At 42.6% G+C, this 27,805-nt stretch overlaps 1 protein-coding gene across 1 annotated transcript; it reads right to left on the bottom strand.

Annotated features, from left to right (window-relative positions):
* On the bottom strand, positions 1 to 26,770 carry TOPORS (TOP1 binding arginine/serine rich protein, E3 ubiquitin ligase). Its single transcript, XM_054053884.1, has 2 exons — positions 26,458 to 26,770; positions 1 to 24,496 (listed from the first exon to the last, which is right to left on the bottom strand). The coding sequence occupies exons 1-2, from the start codon at positions 26,617 to 26,619 to the stop codon at positions 21,467 to 21,469; spliced, it is 3,192 nt and encodes a 1,063-aa protein (XP_053909859.1). The 5' UTR covers positions 26,620 to 26,770; the 3' UTR covers positions 1 to 21,466.
* Between the last annotated feature and the right edge of the window lie 1,035 nt (positions 26,771 to 27,805).

Raw genomic sequence — 27,805 nt, 5'->3', positions numbered from 1 at the left:
CATGTATCAGGGAGTGTTTCTCTGCTACTGCTGAATAAACATTCACCAGCAGCTCACGGCTGCTGGTAGAGTGGGCTGTATGGTGGCAGACAGTGGGGTATCGTTTTGCCAGTAAACCACTATCACCAGTGGGGCAACACAGATGCAACTGCTTGGTGTACTCCTGCATGCGTGTGTTCTTCGATGCGTCCCACAATTAAGTCTGCATGTCAAGGGTTAGATATTTGGAAAAAAGTGGAAGGAACAGTATTAAAGATTAGACTTGCAAATCTCGCAGTACAAGGTGTCAGTCTAGTCATGTTAAAACATCCGCTTACAATAACTCACACAGTAACTGTAGCATATTATAAGAAGGAATCATGAATATGCAATCAGAAAACAGTTTCAGAGCCTGATCACCATCTCTGTCAATTACAGCAGTCACTTCCTATAACATTGCATTGTCATTTTGACAGTGATTATACCTTTACATGATGTATTGCAGATATTTTGCTTCAGTTGTTTACAAATAGAGCTGTATCTTACACTTTCACTATAAAAGTAGGACAATTCAAGCAAGGAAAACACTCCTCATAGCAATTCTTCCACCTAAGTAAGTCATGCATGACTGCCAGAGTTGCAGGTGAGAAAATTATCCTCTGACACGACTGCATGACATGATCAACCCTAACACAACCAAGTCATTCTGGAGTTTTGTAGTCAGCATCCAACTGAATGTTTTCAAGTGATGATGGTCATAAGCAGAACATTTTTCTTGAAGTAAGCAAGTTGTTTTTAAATAAATCATCAACATTTTAAGCCTGAAAAGTGATGGTTTTTAAATACAGCAAGCTATAAACATCAGTTGTCTGACTGACTGTTTTACAGAGTTTCTGTGCACACTGATTGTATTTATAACAGATTTTTTTCATAATGCTATACATTAACTATTCAATATTTCACAATGATCTAAGACAATGCAAGACTTATCCTTTAGAGAAAACTTTAGAAAACTGTAGAATAGCCATAATGAATGAGGCTTTTAAAAATGTTTATCCAATATCTACATATAGGACTGTTATATATTTTAATACTAGATATACCTGTGTATTCACTGCATTCAGTTTGTTCATGATGGAGATTAGAGAATATGAGGCATACATATCTCAGCTGTAAATAATTATTACAGCATAAATGTCCTCCCAAATTCTGTTTACAATGATCTTTCAGAGATCAGACTATAGCCCATATCAGCTAATATAAAGTAAATACAATCAAAGATAAAGATCATTTTCCATGCATTTATTAGAAACTCCTTTATTACTTTTTCTGCATTTATTGTCTTTTCTCATATAAAATCAGGAATCTGAATTAGTGATAATGTTAGAGAAAATTGCATGTATGTATAGCATCAGATCTATTGGAGAATGAACTGAAAGTAGCCCTGGAGAGAAGGACTTAGGGGTGTTTATGGATGTGAAGCCCAACATGAACTCACAATGTGTTCTTGCAGCCCAGAAAGCCAACCATATCCTGGGCTGCATCAAAAGAAGTGTGACAAGCAAGCTGAGGGAAGTGACTTTCCCCCTCTACTCCACTCTCGTGAGACCTCACCTGGAGTATTGCATTCAGTTCTGGAGTCCTCAGCACAGGAAGGACATCAATCTGCCCAAGCAAGTCCAGAGGAGAGCCATGAAGATGATTAGGGGTCTGGAGAACCTCCCATATGAGGACAGGCTGAGAAAGTCAAGGTTGTTCAGCCTAGAGAAGAGAAGGCTCCAGGGAGACCTTATAGCAGACTTCCAGTTCTTTAAGGGGGCCTACAGGAAAGGTGGTGGTGGTGGGGACGCTCTTTATCATGGAGTGTAGAAACTGAGAAGTTAAGAAGCTGAAAGAGGGGAGATTTAGAACAGCTATTAGGAAGAAATGTTATACTGTGGGTTGTTATGCACTGGAACGGGTTTCCCAGCGAAGTCGTGAGTGCCTCATCCCTGGAGGTGTTCAAGGCCAAGCTGGATGAGGCTTTGAACAACCTGACCTAGTGAAAGGTTGTCCATGGCAGGGGATTGGAACTAGATGATGTTTAAGGTCCCTTCCAAAAGAAACCTTTCTACAAACCTATGATTCTATGACCTATTCCAGGAATTAAATTTTTAATTAGGGGCTTTAGATATTCTAGTAATGATGTATTGGAGATGGTATGAGTAACTATACAATAAACATTGCTATGAAGAATGCACATAGCTCTGTATCAGTTACATTTTAAATGATGACTTTAGTCTCCAAATTTTACACAAGAACTTCTCAGCAAGAAATTAGAGCTTCCATATAAAAATTCTGAATGAAATATTTATTAACTAGCTGGTAAAAGACATTTAAGAGTACCTTGCCTTAAAATTTTTGCACACTTTTAATTGTTTTCCATCAGCACAGCTGAACTTTAACAATGGAATCAGGCAGGGAGAAAAATAAACCTTGAGTAAAATATGAATTAATTAAAGCTAGTGGTAATCTACACAGCCAGAGAAAGAAATTTGTCTATACAGATCCAACACTAACAAATCATTTCAGTTTTTGCAATATCTACCAGGTTCTCCCATGTGGCATCATTTGCTTGACACCATTTAACTAACAGCAGTCAGAACAAAGAAGAAAATTATGCTCATTTCTGGACTCCAGAACAGGAATAGCTCATGTCATTTCTCTGGACTTGTTATGAGTAAAATATTAACATCTAAAGGAAGTTTCTGGATCACCAGAAAGTTTAATGTTGATGGCCTTGTCTGTATTCAGGTTTATTTGTCCTGGTGTTTTTCTGCACATGGTAAAGACATGACTGCAAAACCTGATGTCAGTATTGTTACTATTGGCAGCCAAAGTACTCCTAAACTGCTGCAACAAACAAACAGGGTGAAAGAGTTTAACTACATATTGCTGCCCCCATTCTGGGTCAATTTAATCATTCAGTTATACTTCACAAGCAGAATATAGCCAAATTAAAAGCACAGTTATTTACTGGCTTTAGCACTCCAAAAGCACATAGAAGGAAACACATGTTGTTCCTTTATGCCCAAACAACCCTAAAAAAAAAAAATGAAGTGCAGAATTACAGAATCACACTGAAGAAATCTGAAGTACACCAACAGTAGCATAGTTGCTGTGGATAGCACAGGTTTACCAGGAAATGTAGTGAATAACTTGCTTATCACAAAACTCTCTATCCACTTCGATACTGTTTGCACAATGAGTATTGCATGTTCTTTCAATGAAAAACATCTCTTAGAATTATTTCAAATTTCTAAGTGCTTGTTCGCCAAATGTCATTTCAGGTAGTTTTGCATTTTATTTCAGCAGAGATAGTAACGACATACGGATTTAGTGAAATATTTTCTTCCAGTATTTATTTTCCTGTCTTTTGAGGGCTTATTAGCAACTTCTCTTGGGTCAGTCTGTACAGCTGTTTTTAGCTCCACATGCAGAGACTCTGTATGTGAGATACAAGGAACTTTAAAGTATAATGCAATTTTACAATGAGTCAACACACATAAAATATTTAACAGGTTGTTAGTGCCCATTTCCCCACTAGGCTCATGAGACCTGTACAGGGTCTTTGATGGGATGGGCAGGCATCAGTCAGGAAAAAGAGGCTGAACTACAAGCATCTCCACCAGAAACAGAAAAAAAAAGAAAAGAAAAGCAAACAGCCTATGCAACTGATGGGTAATACATTTCAGACTAATGGAAGGAAATGCATTTTGTGAAGACATAATTATCGTGTGAGACACATTGCCAAGAAACATCACTGAGGTCAGAATCTCTGTAGCATTCAAGGGCATTCATTTCTCTGCGCTGTGAGAATACTAACGGTCATTCTGAACATGACAAGGGGGGCAAACTGCCATCCGTTTCGCGTAATCAAACCAGATTTGATGAAATGTAACTTTTTTAACGCATTTGTCCATTCAGATGGGTTTTCACACATTTCTGGTGCAGATGATAGTGCTCAGGTTTGGAATCAAGTTACTGACCTGGATGGTTCACTGCCTCTACCTTCAGTGCTCCCAGGTTCTGTAGCAGATAAAATGTTTAGCTCAGAAAACTTTAATCTATTTCGAGAAAACAGGGATGCACTCTTGAGCATATCTGTACTGCCTCTCAAGGCAATCCAAGCACATTTTTCTCTGCAGTTTTAAATTTTTAGTCTCAAAAAAGATTAGCCTGGTAGAAGTTACAAGTAGGTAAACTGGGCATTCTAGTGGTAGTGACCAGATACTTGTTTGTTAAATGCTTTTCTAACAGGCAAAATGCTCTAGGAATTTTCTAAAATAATAAAATATGGTAAATAGGATATTAATTACTAAATATTATCTAAGCATATGACAGCAATTACAGTGCAAATATTTAAAATATTGTTACTACTGTCACTCTGAAGAATCTGTCTCACAAGCCCACTTTTTTTTACTGGACGATTTCCTTCAAACTTGTCTCTGGGATTTTCATTCATCAAGAAGACACTTTACTGTGTTACTTAATGGTATAAAATACATACTCAAATATGCACGCTTGTAAGAGTGCGCTGTTCCCTCTTCAGAAACTGAAACATCTAGGACTCACCCTCAGCTTGGATAAATTGCATTGCTACAGAAAGCTTAGTGGAATCGTGCCATCGTTCCAGCTGATGTATAATATTTTGCTTCTCAATGCTTTCATTTCTCCCCGTGCTTCCTTCACAGGTATTCAGACAAGGAGAGATCATTATTTCACTCACTTTAACCTTCATTGTAACACAAAGTTACAGTACAGTTGCAGCATTCACTCCAGGACCTACCTGTAACACCCTTCTTTAAGTGCTACACTCTCACAGGGCACAGTAATTAAAAACCCAGTCAAACAAAAGGAAGAGGAAAAGCTGTAGATGGTGGGACATGTAATACATGTACACTACTTGGAAGAAAAGGAAAGTTTCTGGTAAAGAATATAAAGCAGAAGGTAAGAACTGGAGAAAGTTTAAAGAGAAATAAAGTGAAAGCAGCAAATGATAGAAAGCGAGATTTACTGGCAGCAGAAAAGGAGTTTCACACTTCCAAAGCAGTATTAGTAAAATGTGTTAAAGTGCCAGATGATCATACCAAAACATTTGTCCGTGCAGTCAAAGCAAAATGGTTCAAGTTATCCTCAACAAACATAAAGAATTACACCAAAAGGACTTTCAGCGGGCTGAAACAGATGATAGACAACAGTGCTATGGGTTTAAGTAGCCAAATTAAGAGGTCAGCTGCCATTTTAACCTGCTACCAGCAATGCTCAGTTATTGTGTGAGGACTCACAGGGAGTTTTGCCATCCTCATTCAGGTCATGAGTACTGTAGTCAGTTGAGGGAAACGCCGCAACAGTTCTCAACCACTGAGTGCCAAATGGTCATAGAAAATTCTTAGCGGTGTGTGGATTGAAAAAGCCAGACTTGGTGGAAACTGAGTTCTTCTCAAAACAAACCACAAAGAAACCGCCGGGGTCAGTAGAGGTATTGTTTTGACCCTGATATTTGAGATGGTGACCAGCTGGTGAATAGCGGGGGCGAAAGCTCCAGTGAAGTCATATGGGTCTAAACTCTACAGAAATAAGAGCAGCAGTGTTTGTTCCATTGACCCCAGAAAAGTCTCTTGTGGTTCACCTTTCACTAGCGCTGCTTAAAGCAAGCACTAAATGTTTAAGCCCTGCTGTACCTCTCCAGCAGTGAAATAAGAAATGATGTTGCAGTTGTTAGTTCACAGATTATCTTGTTTACTCTTTAACAAAGTAACTGATGCTTGATTATAACTACAAAAAGGTTCTGTCAGCCAGTCATACAGCCGATGTTATTTCCTCCCTGAGCAACTCTGACAGGGTTGATGCTGCACATCTTACAAAGCAAATCATAGTATACCACACTAAAGTTCACATCCATCTAGTCACAGCCTTTTCACTGTTGCAAGTCCATCATAGACCTTTTGCTTTTGGGGACCACTTAGTTTCATTCTATTTGTACAAGCAGGCTCATACCAGGCAGATTTATCTGGACATAATAATCGCACTGGGCCTCAGTACAAGCCTGTGAAAGTCTGTAAATTTAATATTGGTTGAAAGGCTAGTTTTATACTGGCAACAACCTGCCTTCCTTTCTTTCACTGTGAAAGGCATAGCAAAATCTTCCCCCACACCTGCCACACACATGGATGCACAAAGACACATGTATTTGTCTCAGGGCTGACACCTGAGAATTATGAGGTATTTTCCTTTGTAATGGTAGTATTTCTGGGAAAATAAAAGTTGTTCAGCAAAAAAGGTGATGTAAGGTCCTTCCAATTTCTTCACAATAGACTATCTTCTGCCAACTGTTTAAACTTTCCAAAACCTATAGGTCCTTTTTTGCCTTTTTTGTTTGCATGGAATAAATTTCATAGGGTTCTATATCTCAGGCTTGCTTTTTCTATACAGTATTGGTATCACAGCAGTTTGCTCCCACATTTGATAAAGAAAGGAAAATAAAAGTAGTAATTTTTTTTTTTTTTAAATAAGTAAGGTAGAAAGTAAGATGACCTAACTAATAGCAAAACAAGTTCCCGTAATTAAAATAATGCTAAGGGAACTGAAATCAAGAAGAAGAACCCTGGAGATGCTTTACTTTCTATTCAAGACAGCTTTCCAGTGGCTCTGCACTGACACAAGGTGTCATGTTGAAGTCACAGCAAAGTGGGTGCTGCTGTCAGTAGAAGTGCCTGTAGTGCACAGGGGTTTCTTTCTCTGGTTACTCATTTCCCTGTGCACCCTTAGTTCAGTCTAAGCAGGTCTAGAATTTACACTAAGGGTCTGGGTGAGAGATGCTAGTACAGGGGTCTACGAGCAACCTCATCTACTGTCCCATCTACAGCTGCATGTATCAGGCGGAATTGCTCCTCTGTGTCCTCAGGCATGCTTCTGCTGTGCAAGAGACAAAGTCAAAGGAGAGAGAATGGGAAAGAGGACGAAATATTCCATCTGGGACCATTGCATATGTATTTTGTGGGTGAGATCACAGTGGTATATGATTGAAAAGAGACAGAGAGCAATTTCCCCTCCCAGTGCTTTTTCTGGAGAGATGCGGCTCTATGTGTCCTGGCTAAGGATGCTTTTTTAAGCCTTTTAGTTAATATGCTGCTATGTAATGGCAATACAATTGCTATGCAGAAGTTGGTGTCTCTAATCAGTCATTTCTTTCCACCACATTTCAGGAAGCCTGCACCGCTTGACTTATGCAGCTGGAGAGGAGTGAACAGGCAAAGGTAACAAGTTTCACCCATAGAAAGACATAAGTGAGAGCTCAGGGATATAAGCTCAGACTGACATATCTAAAGCAGTCAAGTGAGCATCCTGTCAGAGACTTCAACTACCATACCACAGTCTTGCAGCAGAACATGTCAGCTAGTGGATTCCAGTTTCCACTTCACTCATTCCTTTCCACACCAAGAAAGGTGACATTTCTTAAAGTCTACAAACATAGATTTAGAACAATCATTGTTTGGGTGTGGGAGAGGTTATATAATGTTTCACAAATTTTCCATCGGACAAATAGCACCTCATCCAAGTGAATCACATAAAAGATGACATATATGTTCTTTGTCAGGTAAAGAAATGTAAAGAAGCGTAAGCCTATGGCTAGAAATGATTGTTTGCAATTGCTTACCAGCCTAACACGTTCAAAATAACAGTACAGAAAAAAATTGTTGTGTTTATAAACAATCATGTCATAACAATAAAAATACTATTACTAACATACATTTATTACTACTAAATTTAGAAACCTTAAAAATGATACACTTTACTGGTCCTCGTACTTTAAGGAAATATATTTAAATTCTTTGTATTTCACAGAAACAATCTAGTGACTTTTCCAAGCTCATACATGACTTTCAAGGGGAATTAGTGAGACAAATATTAACAAGAGACTGTCAGTCAGAGTTGTAAGCAAGAAGACAGAATCTTGTTTTTTTCATACCTCCTATAGCAGCCGGACTTTGAACGGCGTCATCCATTAGAATTTGCTAAGCCACTGATCACTGTGATTGAGGAATTCCCCTCACCATCTCAGAATAAAAGCCAAGTTTCACCAAAAAGGTTCGCTAGTTTTTTGATAAAACTTTGAGACACTCTAACAAACATTTTATTTTCAGAGTTTCAAGATTTTTTTTCTTAATGTGCAATCTGACACACTTAAAAATACCTGTCTTTCCAGAAACATGCTAATAATCCATTTTTAAGAAGCTTACCAGTAGACACTCAGGAAAGGAAGAAGCTACACTTGCTAATATCCTCTAGAAGTCTTGTTCTGGCTCACTGCCCACACAATGAATAAGCACGTGGTGCATGACGTCCCACTTCCATACGCACAGCTGCTCTGTCTCTCAATAGAATGGGGGTTATGAAATAGTTTGGTACACCAGACAGAGGAAATAAACAATTTCTCCAGCCATTAAGCTTCTTCTTTGGGTCATCACCCATGATTTAAGTTTTCAAGAGCAAACCTGTAATGTAAGGTTTGTTTAAAAAACATGTGAGTATCGTTAATGATATTTTTTGGTTTTGCCATTTTAAATCTGTATTGCTGAAGTTTCCAAATTTTCCTAGCTCTCCTTTTCTCTGTCCACCTCACAATGCTAGCAGCAGAAAAGTATCATTGCTGCTGTGCTTCCTTCTCTCTCCTCCAGCAATCTGATGCCATAAAATGTCCTTTGAACTTATTTTCTTGAAGTTGTGGGGGATTAGCACTGTGGTGTGCCAAATGCCACAACTGCCTCCAAATTTGCTACAAAGCAGCTATTAAGAAGAGTGATGTTCCTGCTTCCACTGGCTTTCTGCATGCACAAGGAGATAAAAATGCCCTTATAATGGGTGCTCTGTCACCAGGATTACCAAGCAGGAGCTGCTGATGCAGTCTTGTGAACAGCGAACATTTTGATCAAGGGTTTTTCTTTGCTACAAGAAAAAAATATTTGGTAAGTTTTACTGGGTCTCTGCCTTCTACAACCAAGAAGTAATTAGTCTGATGCTAGGAACATGTTACTAGTCTTTCCTCAGCTGATCAGTATTTAGAGCTAAATGGTTAAAGCCTCTCTGGCACAGAAGACAATGGCTGAAATATAAATAAGGGGAGGCCTGGCAAGCTGATTATATCCCACTCCCACAAACGCACCAAGGCAAGCACCATGGGCTTACAATCATGGAAGCAACCACTGAATTGCTGGAAAAATATTTTACGTCCCATGCCACCACCTAGGACACTATCCCATGTCTTGGAAAGCAAGTCCTGTGGTGACATGACACCTCAAAAGAAGTGAGTTAGACAGTGGGACTCATTTCTGAAACTGCCTTATAGACGCCTGGATCAAAGAGCACTACACTTTGGAAATACCATATCCTCTATCATGCACCAGCCTTTAGGAAAATCTAACAATACAGTAGACTGTTAAAAGCTACACTGAATGTGATGGGTGCTTGGACATTCGAACATCGGGATAAACATTTAGCAAAGGTCACCTAGTTAGTTAGCAGTAGAGGATCCACAAATTGACCTGACCCTGCCTTATAAAAACTTCTATGTACAGTTCAAGGGAATAAAGTCCATGTGGTGCATGTAAAGCATATGCTGAGAAAGATAGTCTAGACTATTCCTACCTGAGACAAAGGCAAAGCCATCCATGGAATTGTCCTGGCTTATGACCTAGGTGCACTTGGTGGGTGATACAAAAGGATATCCAATGTATACATATACATATACATATACAATGTATATCTCAAGTAGGTTTGATTTTGGCTCAGAATAGCCAATTAACTATTGTATTGTGCTAACTGCTGTATGTTATACTAATGGTACTTCAGTAAGAATCATCCAGTTTAATGAAAAAATAACTTTGATTGAGCAAAAAGTGCAGTGTCAGGGAACCAGGACTGGCTTCAACAACCAGTACCCAGCAACTTCCTCGAGATCAACATCTTCAACCCACAGACGGCGGACAGAGGCTACACCAGTTACATGAGCTGAAAGCTCCAAAAGCAGTATAAGACAATTCAACCTGACACACGATCCTCCTTCTGCTTCCAGTGTCACCTGTCTACTGCACCACACCGAAGCTCATATTTTGCTGGCTGAGTGGACTCCACACCACCTCTCCTGCCCTGAAACACTGTTATGACAGATGGAAAACAGAGTCATGGACTAAATTAACTCAACAGACATTTTAGAGAGGGTCCGTAGACTAAGGGAATGATACCCCTCTGTGTATACTTAAAAGATGGAAAAAGCAGTGGCCATTATACTCTAGGAACTTGTGTACTAGCCTAGAAAACTGAGTAAGAGCAAAAGGAGAGAGAGGTGTACTCTCTGTATATTGACATACCATACATTGGCACCATAGCATGTTAGTGGAGTACTAGACAGGACAAAAGGTAGCAAGCAGGTCAGTGAGAAAAAACAAAGATATAGCCATGAAGAAGTCAAAGGAAAAGAATGAGATGGGAGCTAAAGAAATTATTCAAAATACTAACAATGACACAGTCAGAAAGACGGAAAATCACTGGGCATTCATCTCCCATGTGAAAGAAAAATGTGTATGTGAAAGAAGATAAGACAGAGAAACACAAAGACATGGGTGGGAAGTTCTCTGTCTACGGTGAGGGAAAGTGCAGTGCCTCTGAAAGGATTTCACAGGAATAAGAAGGTGTAGCTATAATTCAAGATGAGGAAAGGTTAAGGATGACTAAGGTGGAATGGATAACCTTGAACGACAAGTGGCCCATGTTGCTGTTATTGATGGTTCGGGAGATAAAGGCAGGCTTGAATTGTATGGTTTCAAAAGGTTTGGTTTTGACCATGCTGAGTGATGCTGAAATGCACAAGGGATGGCTGAAGAGACAGTTGACACAGGGGGTTGGATATATGGTGACAGACCTTCTGAAGTATCTATAACAAGTGAGAACTGAAACAAAATTAATATCACAACTCTGGGCTGTAAAAAAAGGAGAAAGAGAAAAATGACAGACCTCTGTGGAAAATCAGACAGAAGAGGAATACCTAATGAAAAATATAATAATGGTTAGGTATTGTCATTTCTTGGAACAAATATCAGGTTTTCTTTCTCTAATGGGGTGAATATTTGGCAGCCTACATAACTTAACTTGCATAAGAGTAGTAATTATCATTAAGTAATTTGAACAAGCAAATGAAACCTTTGCATTCCTAGTTTGCTGGTTTCCAGGAAATAAGTAACCATAAACCAAATAGAAAATCCTATTCCAGTAATTTTAAATTACTGTGTAAATTATTCCCCTCTTTGAGAATTTATTTGCTCGGCTTTAATTATAGTCCACTACTAAATGGAGGGTAGAAGTATTTCACACCGAGACTAAACAAAACAACATCCTGAACTCGGGTCTTTTATTGTGATAGTCTGACGACTTATGACAGTCATAACAGATTGACCAACAAAAGATGAGCAGCAAAGGCTGGCTGACTGACTTTTGTTTTGGTAGATAATAGTCTTGCTTGCGCACATTTTCAAGAGTGATCAGAAGCAGCAAGAACATTTTCAAAGTAATTAAAATTTAGTAAAATCTGCAATGTAAGCAGTCTTGAGGGAGGCGGCAAACCCATAGCTCTATAATCCATACAAAGCCATAGAGGAGACATGAACTTCATTCCTCACATTCAAGAAATAGAGTCTGGGGTCAAGAGGCTGGAAGAGCCTTCACAAAGGAAAATGCATAAAAGAGGGAATTTTTAAGTGTCTTTGCAGAGGTACACACCCCCCTCCATGACTGCCCACCCTGCCTTTCCTGAAGTACTCTGTAGGTGTGAGATCTGTCCCCACTGTGTCACTGCCATTCCACTGGGGTCACAGCTCAGCAGCTGTGTAACCACTGCTAATGCCCCCCCCTCACGCCTAGAGCTAGCTGAATTTGTATGCAGCTGTCTGAAATACGCTGTAAGTTGTTCTGTTGTAGGTCATGCTGCCTCCTGGACACCTCTGCTCTGACCTCGTGCTCTAACTTCTCTTGAAACTGTGGAAACTTACCCCACACAGAAAGTGTAACGTACCCCTCACTATTTTAGAAAGCTCATTTGCGAAGACATTCCAGTCCTTCCTGCCAGGCTTATCCTGTGGCAGGCACAAGGTGCAGTCTCAGCTGGCTCTGATGCATCCCCTGTTGGGTGTTCATGCTCAGCAGTGCCAGGGCACTGTGCCTGTTCTGCAGCTGCAGACCTAGAGCGGAAGCCTTCCCACTGTTACCAAAAGCCAGGGCATCTGCACTACTAGTGGCAGAGACCATGCTTTGCACCGTACTGAAACCATCCTGTCACAGTCTCCAAGCAGCCCCACATTCTTCCCAGCAGCACACCCATGGGTCTCTGCACCCCAAAGCCCTGCTGCAACTACCAACACCCTGCCCTGCTTGTGGGGCCTTACCCTCCAGAGGGCACACACCTCAGAACCGAAGTCTAGCCATCAGTAAAGGCATTTCCAAGAACCAGTGACACAGAAACGGAGCTGTTGTACTGTCCCAAGCAAGGAACACAAGAGAAAGAATCATCAGACTCATTAACCGCTCCATGAAATTATTCACCTGAACTTATACAGCTGAACTTAGCTACTTCCACTGAAGGCTCAGCGCTGGCTAAATAGTCCTTGGCAAGATGCCAACAGTCTTGTACTAACCCTTATTTACACATCTGAAATGCTAGGAAGAAAGAAACTTTGTAATCCTAAAATTATTGTGGATTAGTCTCTGGGAATGACTCAAAATCCTGTTATTTGGCATACTAAGTTTGCAGTTCTTGTACACAGGAAATAAAATTGACATGCTATAGATGTCACATGAAGCTTATTTGGATGACTCTAGTAGTGAGACAAGTGCTGTGCAGCTCAATCCTCTTAAAAAACCTCATGGGAAAAGAGAGAATTTAGAATTAAGAGTCTTCTCCCAAATAATACACTATGACTTTTAAGACTTTCCAGAAAAGCTTCTATTACTTCATTTGCAAGAACTTTTGTGGTGATGTCTCAGATACTTTTAGATTAAGGTTAAAGCTACTTCTTCCAATGTCTTTTGAATCCACAGAGGATGGAAATGAATTCAGATATATCTGCGACAAATCTGCTTCTGTAGTGAATTCTAATTCCACTGGCTTCAGGGAGATGCCTGCTTCACCATGGCCTCGCCACAGACTGCAGATGAGTCTCTGCTCCAATGTTTGGAATACCTCTGTGTCTTCCACTTCTCTTGCCTTGGTGTTCACGAGGCTGTTTCTTACACTTTTTTCCACTCTCTTCACACTGCCAAGTGATGTTTGCCCTTTCTTAAATATATTTTCAATGAAGTGCCACCATCGTTGCTGATGGGTTCAGCTGTGTCCTGCCGTGGACTCATTATGGAGCTGGCTGGAACGATCTGTATCCCCCTAAAGGACACATTATCACAGGCTCCAGCTCTGCAGCCCACCTCTGCCAAAACAGACACCCAGTACAGCAGAAAATATCAGAATGTTCACACAAAAGCGTAAATCAATAACCTTTTTTTTCAGTACTGCAAGGTAGAAGGAAATTAAATCCTCCCAAACTACAGCCATTCTTGTAGCTTTCTCAGTATCTCTGCCACAGGCAAATATAGCTGTACTTTCTACTTTTGAAAAATAACATAATAAAAAAAATACCACAAGATAGTATCACAGATAGCATTGACCAGTAAATGTCCTTTCTATAATGAAAGACACTTTAAAAAGCATTGATATTGTTACTATCCAAAACTGTCACCACCCATTTTATAGGAATTTGCTGGACTGACAGCATTTTTTTTTTATTTTCAATCTTTGGGCTGACAGCTGCATTTTGCTTTCAGAAAAGCCCTCCAAGTGTAATTATTTTCATGCGTTTGGTTTAAAACAAGCCAGTTGTTTTATTAGTTGTGCTATAAATAAAAATAACATAATAATCCAAGGTGTCTGGAATTATTAGGAAGCATCCTAAATCTCACTCATCTTTTTAATGACTGTGTCCCAGGAGAGAAGGAAATTAATTATTTGAAAAAGAACCCACAGTGTGCATCCTGGGGAAATTTCAATTAAACAAATAGATTCCCAGCAAGCTTGTCAGTCACACTGGGGAATTTTAGAAAGCTTTACTCCAGTTTAAAGTACACGTCTTAAAGACAATTGCAATGGAGTTCCAGGGTCTCTAAAACACCTGGAGGAATGCTGTGTGACAGCAAGAAGTTTCACACCAGGCTTTGGAGATTACATTTAAAACATTGCATAATAGCCACACGCAGTATATGTTTGTAAGATCTTCTGTCTGGTAATTTAAATACTGTTCTTTCCTAGTTGCTAAGTTCCTGTCCTAGTGCAACAACCCCACAAGCTATGGGTTGTGGAAATTCCAAGTGTTTTCCTCTATGACAACTTAACATCTTCTTAGGATGAGAGTTAAAAAAAATATTACACTATAGCCATCACATCCTATTGCATACTGATGGTAAATACATTTTTTTCTATCATTTCTGAGAAAGTGATTGCTAATCTTTCAGAATATTTGTGAAAAAAAACCCAATCAAACAAAAATTTCATCCTCATAGTAGCAGTGGCCAAAGTCTCTCAGTTTCTTCTACAGCTGTCTCATCTGGTATCTCTGAGCCTACGAAATCAGATGAGAATTTCAACCTTCAGATAAGGCACAATAACATCTGACGGAGTAGGATGACCCCATGATATCTTTTCTTTTGTTTCCTGCAAATGTGGGCTGCTTGAAGGGTTTAAGTCAACAATGATTGATGGAGGTGGGGGTGGATGGGAAGGGGGCAGGAAGTGTTTCAGAGGGAGGGATGATTTTCTAGTTTCCAAGTACATTGAAATCACATACAAGCTCTAGCACTGTTTATTCTTCTAAAAATTGCTTACCAGCTCCCCCTTACTTTTTTTGACGTATTTCTGCAGGGAATTCAAAGGGATATCAACATAATTTCACAGTTTATTACCCCTAGAAAGATAAAAATGGGCCACAGCTTATAACTTCATTTCATTCTCCTGAACACTGCTTCCACTTCAGTAGCCCAAACTTTGCTTCCTCTCTAGTTCTGGTAATTTCAAAATAAAAGAATTTTCTTTCACGACTGGAATATTTCTCAAGAATTTCTCTTAATTTGGGATGGAATTTGGACTCTAATTATATCTTCAAGAAGAAGAGTGAATATAAGATTTTTTCAGATCAACGCAAATATAGTTTGTGTAAAGCATATGCCTATATTTTAGCATAGTTTAATCTTGACAGATGTCACTTTGAATACTGTTACAACAGAGAAAATAGAACCAGTTATTATTACTTTGCTTATTCTCAATGACACTCTGATTATTCAGTTTTACTGCTATGAAACATACCAAGGAGGGAAGAGAATTTAACAGTAGCAAAGCAATTACACTGAAAGCATGTCAGGGCTGACACAAAAAAGTTCTTGCAGCAATATTTCAACTTCTCCGGTTAGACCAGTGTTAAGCAGCACCCACAACAGAATATTTCAGGACCTAGAAGCGGAGCAGCACAGAGCCAGTCTCAAGGCTGGCAGCACAAAGCTGGAAGCTGAACCTGTTTGTATCCCTACCAAGAACTGGCCAGCAGCAAGAGCAGGTTGCTTGGCAGAGGAGCTGGGAGCCCAGGCACTGGGAAGAACCAAGCTGAGTTGATGTACAGCTCCCAAGCAATAGTGGGGACTCCAGCATAGCCCCCGACACCTCTATATGTGGCAGCCCAACCCTGGGCTACACAGCCGCACCGTGACAGAGCCAGCCACCAGCACAGGTAGCCAAACCCCAGGGAGATGGTTAGAGTGACGTGCATTAACTTCAGTTGATTCATGCTTTGCCCATACTGCTCTATCTGGTCAGACATCTGAGATGTTCCAGGTACGTGGAGAAAAAAGGAAAGGTGCTAAATGGAGAAGAGGATGAAGAAAGAAGAGGAGAAATATCAGCACTAGAGCCATTAGGCATTTTGGGAACTGTGAAAGCTTGGATAACAAACTGTCATTTTATGGTTTTAAGACCATCTTTAAGCATTTTAAATACCTGGACCTTCCAGCAGAGCCTATGACCTCCTCGTAAGTAGTGCTTTGCCACTATCTCCATTATTTATCTCAAACTCTGGGATGCAGAAATAGGGTTTCACACTCCCAGAGTGTATCAACTCACTCCTTGTAATGAAGAGGCCCAGATCTTCCAAGATGTGTATATAACCTCCACTCATGATTGAGAGTAGACATGTATATCCATCTAGGATCACACTAAACAGTACAATGTTCATGACTGAGAGTAGACATGTATGTCCATCTAGGATCACTCTAAATAGTACAATGTTCATGTGATGAGCACTCAAATAGGGGAAAGACACCAACAGTCAGTTAAACACGAGGCCATCATTCATTATAAATCCACTTAAACTTGTAAAATTTTAGTTTTCTAGGCCACCTTTTTTAGGATGGAAAGGTACCCAAATTCATCTAGTTGTCCTATGTTGCGCATAAGGAAAGAAATGTTCCTTCCTACATCTACATCTTCCTATATCCCCACATGAACCCAAATTCACTCCAGAGAAGACATACATTTTCCAAGTTTAGAAATTCAGCAGCCTGAGAACATGGGGCACGAAGGAAGGACGTCCAGAAGGTATGCTAAAGATGACAGGGGTCTGGTTAAGCACGATTACCCAGATCAAATGAGTTGTGTCACAAAGTAGTTCTGTATGAGCGAAGGCTGACCTTCATTTTCTAATTTACATTGATATCGCTGGAGGAACTACATATGGAAGTGGCACTGATAATGATAATCTCTAATTGGTCACAATGAGGCATTGTTATAAGACACTGTCTCACTGGCAGCAGTGGTTACAACACAGCTAATGTGCTGCATGCTATTTCAACACGACTGTTCAGTGCTGTATGGAAGATGGTATCATTATTCATTTGATTCACCTATATGACATGGTATGGGTATTTCGTGATATCAATTTGTTCTTTGGCAGTCTTCATTGTAGTGCCAGCTGTTAGCATATGAATAAGGCTATTTTCATATATATTGTACACTAGTATTGTTTTTCCACCACTACCCTGTAGCAATCAGTAATCCTGTGAAAAAAAAGAAAGCAACAGTGCAATTAACTTCTGACAACAGTATAAATTTGGGCTTGTTAAAACAAGGATTATTAATATTCCCAGGGATAATCCCCCTAGTTTCGTAAAATAAAATGTAAATCTGACAGCAAATATTAAAGCTTACAAAATCAATAGAAAATTTGGAATGAAAATATAATAAATTGATGGTCTTTAATCATGTCGGTGTTGGACGTCTTGCATAAATTTTAAAGATAGCAACAATGCCTGGTGTGTAATGTTATCTTAATCTCTCACTCCGAAACAGAAATGTAAGCACAAAAGATCTTGTCAATAAATGTGAGGTTAGGCTTTGTAGCTGAACTCTTCACACTCATAGCTTTATTTTCTTCTCTGTCTTTAGGCTGGAAGGGGCAGTTTATTCCAATTGTTTACTATGACCCACTCCACAGCAAAAGCCAAAGAGACTTAACAAGTTATTTCTGCATCAAACCTGTAACTTCCCATGAAAAGTGAATTGTTTGAGATTTTTTTTTTTGTTCTTGCAAAAAATAAATAAAAAGGGATTGATAAATTTCCACCCATTAATGCCTCAGCTTGAAATTACTGGTTTCTTCTACACTGATTCAGGTTAAGCAGTTTGGAGCACAGCTGGTCCCCATGAAAAAAACAACTATGGCTACAGGCAACACAGTAGAGATTGCCTGTACAGTGCAAGAACACAGCCCAGTCACTAGCTTGTGAAGGTCCTTTGTATTTAATTACCCATGTGATTCCTGTAGAGGTTTCACCTATGCCAACACAAGCAACATTGCTGGAAATTACCTGTCACAAGGGAACAGCATCTGAGAAAAAGAAGGGGCAGAAAAAGAGAAGCAGTTCAATACAAGCTTCATAATGACCACATATTTTGAGATCAAGCAGGCTGCTGCCTGATCTGTGCAGAAAAATGATGAATGAATGCTGTTTAACATTTTGCTTGAACAGTTTTTCTTTCAGAAAACTATTTGCCATACAATAATGAGAAAAGCAGAGCTGTGAAGAGAATTATTTTATAAGGCTGATTACCTTTCTAGGGCATAACATCTGATACATATTTTGTTTATCCAGAGTGAATACAGTGGTAAAAAAGATTAACTGAGCCCATTTTATGTTATTTGTACACGCTCTCACAGAAGAAGGGACTTGGCATTTTTCTTATTGACTCATGCACTGAAGTGCCTTCAATACACCTGTAACAGCAAAATTACTTTTCCTTTTCTAAATTTAGCAGTTCATAAATCTCACAAGACACCAGCCCATCTAAGGTTCTTTTTTTTCTTTCTTTCAGGTGTTTCTTATACATCCAAAAACTGTAACGTGCATGTAGGAAATGCAGTGCCTGCCTTTGCTTTTCTGGTCTTCACTGCCCTGCCAGGACACAACAGGCACCTGACAACTCACTCATGCCTACTCCCTCTCTCTCCCTGTACATACATAACATGCAAGTGTGCAGGCACATACATGCATACATCTACATATGGTTTCGGCCTGTGCTAAGGGAACAGAAATAGCTATTATTTCAAGACACAAAGCCCTGGGGTTCGAAGGAGATGGGATCTTGTTCTTCTAGGTGACCAAGGCTCAAACTGTGGTCATTCCAACTACGTTCACCATGCAAATGATCTTAAAATAAGTTATTTCATAGCTCTACATCTCTTCACCTTCACATATTTTATTTTCATCTCAGTGCCATGGACAGCAGTTTGTCACTTGGTTCAGGTTTGTTCTGTGTGTAATGTACTGTATACGTAATCTCTAAAAGCTATAGCTTTCCAAAAGATAAACAGTGATATTGGCACACATACTCCTTCACATGTTTCGGGTTCTTGGCCAGCCATCTTATTCATCAGGATTGAAGGCTAGCTTAATCGCACACTGGTTCACTCTACACCTCATGCAAACGATTCCCTAGACTTAAGCACTTAACAGCATCCCAAGGAGAGGGGCTTTTCCTTTCCTTTCCATCAGCATTTACTAATTCAAAAACTTAGTTCACCCCCTTTTTGGAGAGCACTGAAAATATACCTAAGCAAGCAGGCTACCTACCTAGGCTTGGGTCCTTTTCAGGTCCTCTTGTCACTCCATGGCAAAGGCCAAGAAACTTGCTGAATGCAGACAACCCCAGCATGCTAGAAAGTGAGACTTGAACCTTCTTGCAGCTGAGGTACTGAGCATCTCTGACACTGCACAGATTACCACTATCAGTGCCACTTCCATATATAGTTCCTCCACACCTATCAAGCCAAGGTATCCTGGGTTTACAAGGCAAAGTTGTGGTAGCAGAGGGTGCTGCAGGGTGGCCTCTGTGAGAAAAGGCCAGGGACTGCTCTGTGCCAGATGCAGACAGTTCCAACTGGCTCCAAAACAGATCCACAAGACATGGCTGAGCCCATCAGCCACACTGGAGGTGCCTCTGGGAAAACATGTCTACGAAATGGTAAAAAACACTGCAGGGCAACCATGAGAAAAACAGGAGAGTAACAACCCTGCAGATCAGAGATGAAGGAGGGACAGGAGGAAGTGATCCAGACTACAAAGAAGAGACTCCTCTGCAGCCCATGAAGACCGTGGTGAGGCAGGCTGCCACCCTGCACTGTGGCACACCACAGCAGAGCAGATATCCACACTGCAGCCTCTGAAGACCTCACATCAGAGCAGATGGAGATGCCTTAATGGAAAGTACAGCCCATGGAGAACACACACAGCAGGCTCCTAGACAGACCTGTGACCCCGAGGGGGACCCAAGTCAGAGCAGTCTTTTTCTGAAGGGATTGCACCCTGTAGAATGGACCACATTAGAGCAGAGGAACAGTGTAAAGAAGGAGCAGCGAAGACAGTGTGTTACAGACAGATCACAATCCCCTTTCCCCATACCCCTGTGTTGCTGAAGAGGAAGAGGTAGTCATCAGAAAGGACGAAAAAAAAAATAAACTTGGCAAACCCATGTTTCCCATGGGAATACTCAACCATTAGAAAAGGTAGCACAGAGAGGCCATCCAGCTTTGGGAATACACAAAACTGAACAAATCCCAAGCAGTCTGATCAAAGTTGTTCTTGCTTTCAGGGAAGGCTAGGACCTGATCACTTCCAAAGTTCCCTTCCAACCAAGAGTACTCCCGATTGCATGAACATCTACTTCTTTGTACTAGTAAGGCACCCAAACCCAAAAGATAAACATTCTGTCAGCAAAGTATGAATTCCACACATTTAAATTAATTTAAAAGAAAAAAAGTCTTATTGCTTTATTCAGCTTATTTTTATGTTACTGGAAGTCCTGTTGATTTATACACAAGGTCCAACACAAAAAAACCCCAAGACTAACCCTGTTGCTCAGGAACCAGGAGCAGGATGAAAGAGACAAAGAGATGGTTATAGAACATGCTCTCACCCATCACAGTGAGACACGGTTCAACTCGATCACTTCACTCAATACAAGTGGATGTGTGCTCAAAAATAGTTTTCCTACCTTCAGCTGGAAAAATAGCGGTGCACACCAGCTCACAACGCTTTATCTGCAAAGCAGTCTTTAGGTAGTAACAACATCACCGTGCTTGAGCACCAACCCTGTTCACCAGACCTGGCTCCTTCTTCCTACAGATCAAGTTGATCAAAGGAACCCATTTTTTTGTCATTAGAAGATGTGAAGGCAAAACCAAGAGTGATCCTCAACAGCCTTTTAGAAACTTATCTGCAGAACTGCTTTGAACATTGGCAGCATCATATGCAGCTGTGTGTCAACTCAGAAGGGAACTCTTTTGAAGGTGATCAGTTGATTTTCCTAATTTGTTAAATAGAGTTACAGGCACAGTCTTGGTGTTTTTGTGTCAGACCTTGTAGATCTATATATAGCTTGAACCAAATAGATAAAAATCATAGTAGACTTCAGCCTGAATAATTTCTTAAGAATTAAGCATTTTTTTTCTCTGTTTAAGAAAAGCGATCCCCATAAAGTGTGTTTTCTGGCTTTTGGTTTGGGCCCCATTTTTGTTGTGTGTTTAAATCAAAACTCTGAAATACTCTATGGATATATTTTACATACTACAAGAATACAAGATGACTTTATGAAATTAGGACTTGCAAACAGTCTTCTGAGAAACTTTAAAACTCACATACTAGCAATATTCTATCTTCTTTGACTTAAAAGTGCATACACATTCAAAGATTTGACACATTTCCCAGACATCTTTTAACATACACAAACCACATTAGGTGTTTTTGTTCTCGAGGGGAAAAAAGGTAGATAAACCAAACCCACAATTTTAGGAAGTGTTCCATGGAAAGTGTGCTACATTTCTTCTTCAGGAAAATCAAACCAAGAGGATCTGTTGACAAGTCTCTTTGGCAGTCTTAGTATCAATGGTTGTCTCTCTTGACACTCTAGGAAGGAAGTCCTGGGGGAAGACAGTTGACTGGAAGGCGCTGCTGGTGCTTCTTGAACGTAGCTAGTTGCAGTTTCTGTGTGAGGGGTGTCACTGCTAGTATCTGCTATGGCAAGACTCTGCTCTGCTGCTGCTTCTCGAAGTTTGACATCAGCATTTCTAACGTCACTGTCTAAGTCTCCCCTTCCAGTAGGAATGCTGTACTTTTTGGCTGTTCCTCCGGTTTCCTCTCCAACTCTGTAAACATCATCACACCCTGTCCTTCCCAGGAAAGAAGACGGAGATTCATTTTCCTTCTCATTTATCTGAGTTGTGCCTGTCCAAGTAATACTGCTATCACATTCAGTACTCTCTGGCTCCTTGCTACTATCACTATCAATCGTAATCACCACAGGAGAAGAATGTGCTGAGTTACTCACATGGTGTTTCCTGTGTTTCTTCTTATGCTTTTTCTTTTTCTTTTTAAGATGCCTTGTTGTGTCTGTTGCTTTTCCTTCATAGACTATCTCAACACTTGGACTCCTGATCTTTTTTTTCTTTTTCTTATGCTTTATCTCACTGCTTGCTCGATTGTCTGAAAGGATATCTTCATTTTTGTAGCAGTCGCTGAGGTTAGAGAAAGTTTTCTTCGGGTCATTTTCTCTTTCTAGACTTGTGTTCTCCGTGAACACATTCTCCAAGTGACGAGTTTTGTACTTCCTTTTTCCACCAGGCTTTTCACTTTTCATTCTGTCAGTTCCTCCAGAAGGCGTCCTTGACCTGTTGCTTGATCGGGTCCTTGATCTGTTGCTCGATCGACTCCTTGACCTGCATCTTTCATAACAGTAATAGTGTCTCTCATGGAGTCCCCTCTGGCTATGCAGATCCGTCCTTTCAATAAATGATCGTATCCTGTATTCTGGACTCACAGATTGCCTTGAATAGACAGCATTAGACTGAGCCCTCCTTCTGCTGGAGGATTCATAGCCATCTCCGAACACCTTTCGACTACAGAAAGCATAACCCCACTGATATCTACTTTGATAATTGTCTCTTGTGTAATAACGATCACTGTCTCTACTTCTTGACCTCCTTCTACCATGGCCTTTGCTACGTGATCGTGATCTGCTTACTTCTCTCGACGGAGTACTCTCATGACTTAGAGAACCTCTCTGACTTTTTAGAGAGACTTTGCTGTCCTGAGCCCTTGACCTCCTGCTGCTTCTTTTGCTCCTATGCTTGCTACTATCTCTGCTTCTCGATCGTCTCCTTTTAAGTTGGCTTTTGCTATGATGCTCTCTCTTAGACCGATGGCCACGACTGCCTCGAGAGTTCCGTGAAAACGATTGTGGGCTCCTGGACTTCCTCTTTCTAGACAATTTGTGATTCCAAGGGGAGTATACTGCGTCACTCTCCGAAGAAGGGCTCCAACTCAAGTCCTGTGGAGACAGATCTTTTACCTTACATTTGTTCTTCCCATCAACTTTTGACTCTGTCTTCTCAGCTGCAGGAGACAAGCAGCTTCTACAACTACCTACATCCTCCTTATATGGGGGGGAACGTGGTGAGAAACTCCTGCTTGGTTCACTATCACTCCAGCCACCACACTGGATTGGCTGCTGTTTCTTCACATCTTCTCTTTTCTCTTCCCTGATGGACTCCTCGGAGTCCGAGGACAGCTCAACCACCTCAGGAGTCCTCTCAGCTAACGGCTTAACATACCCAACAATAACACAATTGTCTGAGGAAGAGTCACTGTCGTTTGAGTCATCATTAGCCTGTAACTCACTCTCTGGCTTGGTTCTTTGATTCTTTGTGGCACTGTCCTCATCAGAACTATCTGACGTCTCCAAAGGAGAAGCTATGGTTGCACGAACCTCTTCGGAAATGGAATAGGAAGGGCCCGGAGTTTCATCATCCCAGGGGGCCTGACCAAGACTAGTCACAGACATACTGTTACCTGGCCCCTGAGAACATGCTGTGTCTGGAGATATTGTAATAATTGACGAGTCTGAGTGGCTTCCTTCATCATATGATGGCGCAGGGCAGTCATAATTGGCATGTTGATCATATGCTTCTAAGTTGAAAGGACAACGGGCAAAGCTGATGAACTCATGTAAGAAGTGCTCAGTCCGATTCAGCAAAAATGGCTTTAAATCATCAGCAAAGGCCTGACTTTCCATATCATACCTAGTCACATTACTCATGATAATGTGCTGTACGATATTAACCAAAGATCCATGGGCACCAAACAGGACTGTGAGTTCGCGCTTCAGCCAAGGAACCAACCTGTGAAGGCAAGCAGGGTTGAGGCGGAAAAACTCTGCTGAAATGTCTCGATAGCGACCACCATCCTGAATACTGCGAATACGCACACCAGTACGGTACAGAGCTCTACGGAAGCTGATCATGTCTTCCTCCTGGATTTGCCGCAGAGATCTGCCCTCAGCACTAGCCTGCCTCCTTGAGGCCAGCCTCCTTATCATCTGCTGAATCTCCCCGTCTCTCTGACGCACTGGTTCACTCGACAGCCCTTCAAACAATACCCCATTATCAGGAGGGGACAGCGTTCTTCGGGAAGGGGAACGGCCAGCGCGGCGTTCCCCTGTTAAGGTGGTACGGTAACGAAACCTCCGGCCATCAGGACTGGCAAAAGACCTATTTTCTGAAGGGCTGAGTATGTACTCCTTAAAGTCATCTTCAGCACGAATTGTATGGAAAATGGAAAAAAACGGTTGCTTACAGAGGGGGCATTCTGCTTTGTTTTTTGACCACTCTTGGACACAGCGGAAACAGAACCTATGCAAGCAGCGATCTAGATATGCAACATTGTCAAATCTATCCAAGCAGATGGGGCATTTAGAGTCAGGAGATGCATCTGTTGGCAGCTTGCTGGTGCTGGCTTTTGGCGAAAAGTTGCTGTCTTCTGAAAACTCCTTATCTGCTGAAGTCATGTTCTACAAAAGAAAGAGACAAAACAACATTGCTGTCTCAGAGAGACAAAAACGTTAAAAGTCTAGTGTGGCTTTTAAGTCTTGCAAGATTAAACAGAGCTTGAATCACACTAAGCTAAAGGAAGATAAAAGGCGAGACTCTGTCTTCTCCACTCATAAGTAACTGCTTTGACATGGTCAGTAAGTTTGTGATTAACATATTACCTTCCAAAACACATTTCCTAAAGAGACCAGCATTTACAGATGAAAAATACAGGAACGGTCATATCTATCCTTTAAGAAAAAAAGGTCAAAACAAATAATTGCATTGAAACTAAACCACCCATTTCCAAGTTCTGTTGGAGCTGTTCCTGCACCCTCTGCCTGTGTTTTGCTGGGCACTCATGCTGGACCACATACAGCTCATTGGACCAGACAAACTCTAGGGATGTGTTCCGGCCTTTGTTTTAATGGCTGAAGCAGAACAGCCAGGTGCTGTTCCTACACCCAAGCTCAGTACACGCTGCCTTTCCACCTAGCCACACTGTCAAGTGCAGTTAGCAATAAAGTCATCTATTTTAGGGTTATGTTGGGGATCACCATCATGCTAAGTCATTACAGTTCAGTGGAAAGGGGTTGCCACAACACTTCAGAGGTTGTCAGCCCATCTCTTGCAGCAAAGGTGCAACTGCTGCAGGACACTGGGCACAGAGTGCACCCTGTGGAACAGCAAGACCCAAAATCACAGAATGACCTGAATTAGAAAGGACTCACAAGGATCATCAAGTCCAACTCCTACCTCTGCATAGGACAACCTCAAAATTTACACCATGTGTCTCAGTGCATTGTCCAAATGCTTCTTGAGTATTGTCAGGCTTGGCACCATTACTGCTTCTCTGGGGAGCTGTACCAGTGGTCCACCATTCTCTGAGCCAAGAACCTTCTCCTAATATCCAGCCTAAACCTCCCCGGCACATCTTCCTGCCTTCCCTCAGGTCCTGATCTTGATCACCAGAGAGAAGAGCTCAATGCCTGCTTCTCTTCATCCCCTTGTGAAGAAAGCAGCAAACTGTGACGAACTCTCCCCTCAGTCTCTTCTTCTCCAGGCTGAACAGAACAAGTGACTTCAGCCACTCCTAATACGGCTTCCCCTCTGAACCCTTCACCAACCTTGTTGCCTCCTCTGGACGCTCGCCAGTAGCTTTAGGTCCTTTTTATACCTTGGGTGTATTGTGTCCAGTTCTAGAATCTTCAGCATAAAAAGGATACAGAGCTGTTGGAACAGGTCTAGAGGAGGGCTACAAAGACAATCAGAGGGCTGAAGCACCTCCCATATGAGGTACAGGCTGAAAGAGTTGGGGTCGTTCTGCCTGGAGAAGAGAAGGCTCCAAAAAGATCTTATAGTGACCTTCTGGTACCTGAAGGGGGCCTACACAAGAGCTGGGAAGGGGCTATTCACAAAGGCTTGTAGTGATAGGACTGGGGCAATGGGTATAAATTAGAGAGAGGAAGACATAGACTTAGACATGAGGAGAAATTTCTTCATGATGAGGGTGGTGAAGCACTGGCACAGGCTGCCCAGGGAAGCTGTGGCTGCCCCATCCCTGGAGGTGTTCAAGGCCATGTTGGATGGGGCCTTGGGCAGCCTGATCTAGTGGGAGGTGTCCCTGCCCATGGCAGGGGGATTGGAACTGGATGATTTTTAAGGTCCCTTCCAACACAAACCATTCCATAATTCTATCCCTCGCGGGGACATGCACACTCCGGGGGCCACAGGCCGTGTCGCGATCGGTGTCCCCAGCGCACGCGCCGGGCGTCACACGCACACGCAGGGACGCGCGGGTGGGTGGGGGGAGGAGAAGGGGACGCGGAGGGGGTGAGGAAGGGATTGGGCCCCCCTTTTCCCCCTCCCCCTTCAACCCCTCCCATCTCTCCTGTACCGGTGCGCGACCCCCCCCTCGCCCGCGGCCTCCGCACACACTCACCGCCGCCGCGGCCTCGCTCCCCAGGCCGGCCGGGGCCGCGGTCGCCTTCAGTCTGTGGCGCGTCCGGCAGTGCCCGAGGCCGGCGGCCTCGCGGTGCTCCTGCCCCGGCGGGCGGCGGCGACGGCGAGCGCCCTCCACCAGGCGCCTCAGCGGCTCCGCCATGGGCGGCGTCGGCAGCGGCGTCGCCACGGGAACCGTAGACCCTCCGCCACCAGCCGAGCAGCGCCGCGCCGCTCAGCCTGACGGGATCGGGGCGCCGCCGTGCGCCGTCACTTCCGGTCCTGCCGGCGCCATCTTGGGGGCAGGCGGATGTGGGGCGGAAGTGGAGGTTGGCATGGCTCCGCCGGGTCGGCGGGACCCGCGCCCACTCTGCAGCCTGGTACGCGCCGGGGGAAGTGGGAATGGGCAGCCCCGGGCGGGGTACCTGTCCTGGAGGGGTGGGCTCGGCGCCCGGGGCTGTGGCTGAAGGGCGGGCTCAAGGCCCAGGGCTGCCGTCGATGGGGGGGCTCGGGGTTCGCTCCTGCTGTGCCGCGTGGTTATGCGCCGGGGCGGGGCTGGGCTGGGCTGGGCTGGGCTGGGTGTGCAGCTGGGGGAAGGCTCAGGGCCCGGGCGGCCCACTCTGGGGGCAGGTTTGCTGCTGTAGCGCGTAGGGGAACGGAAGAGGGCTGGGTGCACTTTTTGGTGGAGGCATCGGGCCCCGTAACCCGGGGAGTAACAGGTGGCGCTGTGTCCCGCAGGTGCTGGCTGCTGTGGTTCTGCTTTCCTGGGGCTTCGTCCTCTACGGTGCACGGATAGCTGCCCAGCGGCAGCTGGAGAGCGGGCTCTGGGCACAGGATCTTCCCTAGGGAATGGCAGAGCCCACGGGACACAGCTGGGAGTTTGACGTTGCTTCCAGGGCTCCAGATGAGTCCATCTGTGAAGGCTGGAGGAGCCCTGTGGTCACTTAGGCAAATAAAGCATAAATAGGTCTTAGAAAAGGTAAATAAAGCATTATTATTAGAAAAAGGAAAGAATCTCATCTTACTCATTTGTACTAGCGCATATCTGTAAGATACTCACTGCCATGCGTGCAAGATACCAGCATGGCCAGCTCTACAGCCTGCAGCAGATGAGTCTGCCTCCCACAGCATTTGCATGTAGCACAACTAGGCCTTACATAAAACACAGGAGAACAGACAGCCTTGTGTGTTTTCTCTTCTACAGCCTGCAAGAACTGAAGTGCACTAGAAGCAAAGGGAGGTTCACAGATCCCTCAAGTACTAGCCCAGTCCTTCTGTCCATCTGATAACCCGGCCTTAGTATCCTAAGCCCTCTTCTACATAGAGGCTGGTCCAGCTTCCTGCTTGTG

This window comes from Cuculus canorus, chromosome Z (genome assembly GCF_017976375.1).
Source record: "Cuculus canorus isolate bCucCan1 chromosome Z, bCucCan1.pri, whole genome shotgun sequence".
Classification (NCBI taxonomy): Eukaryota; Metazoa; Chordata; class Aves; order Cuculiformes; family Cuculidae; genus Cuculus; species Cuculus canorus.
The sequence above is the reverse complement of the archived record's forward strand: the minus strand, read 5'-3'. Positions and strand labels throughout refer to the sequence as shown.

Excerpts from the sequence above, each read along its gene's own strand:
- TOPORS (XM_054053884.1), bottom strand. The coding sequence starts at position 26,619 with ATGGCGGAGCCGCTGAGGCGCCTGGTGGAGGGCGCTCGCCGTCGCCGC. Across the intron at positions 24,497-26,457 it reads GGAGCGAGGCCGCGGCGGCG|AACATGACTTCAGCAGATAA; the intron begins GTGAGTGTGTGC and ends TTTCTTTTGTAG.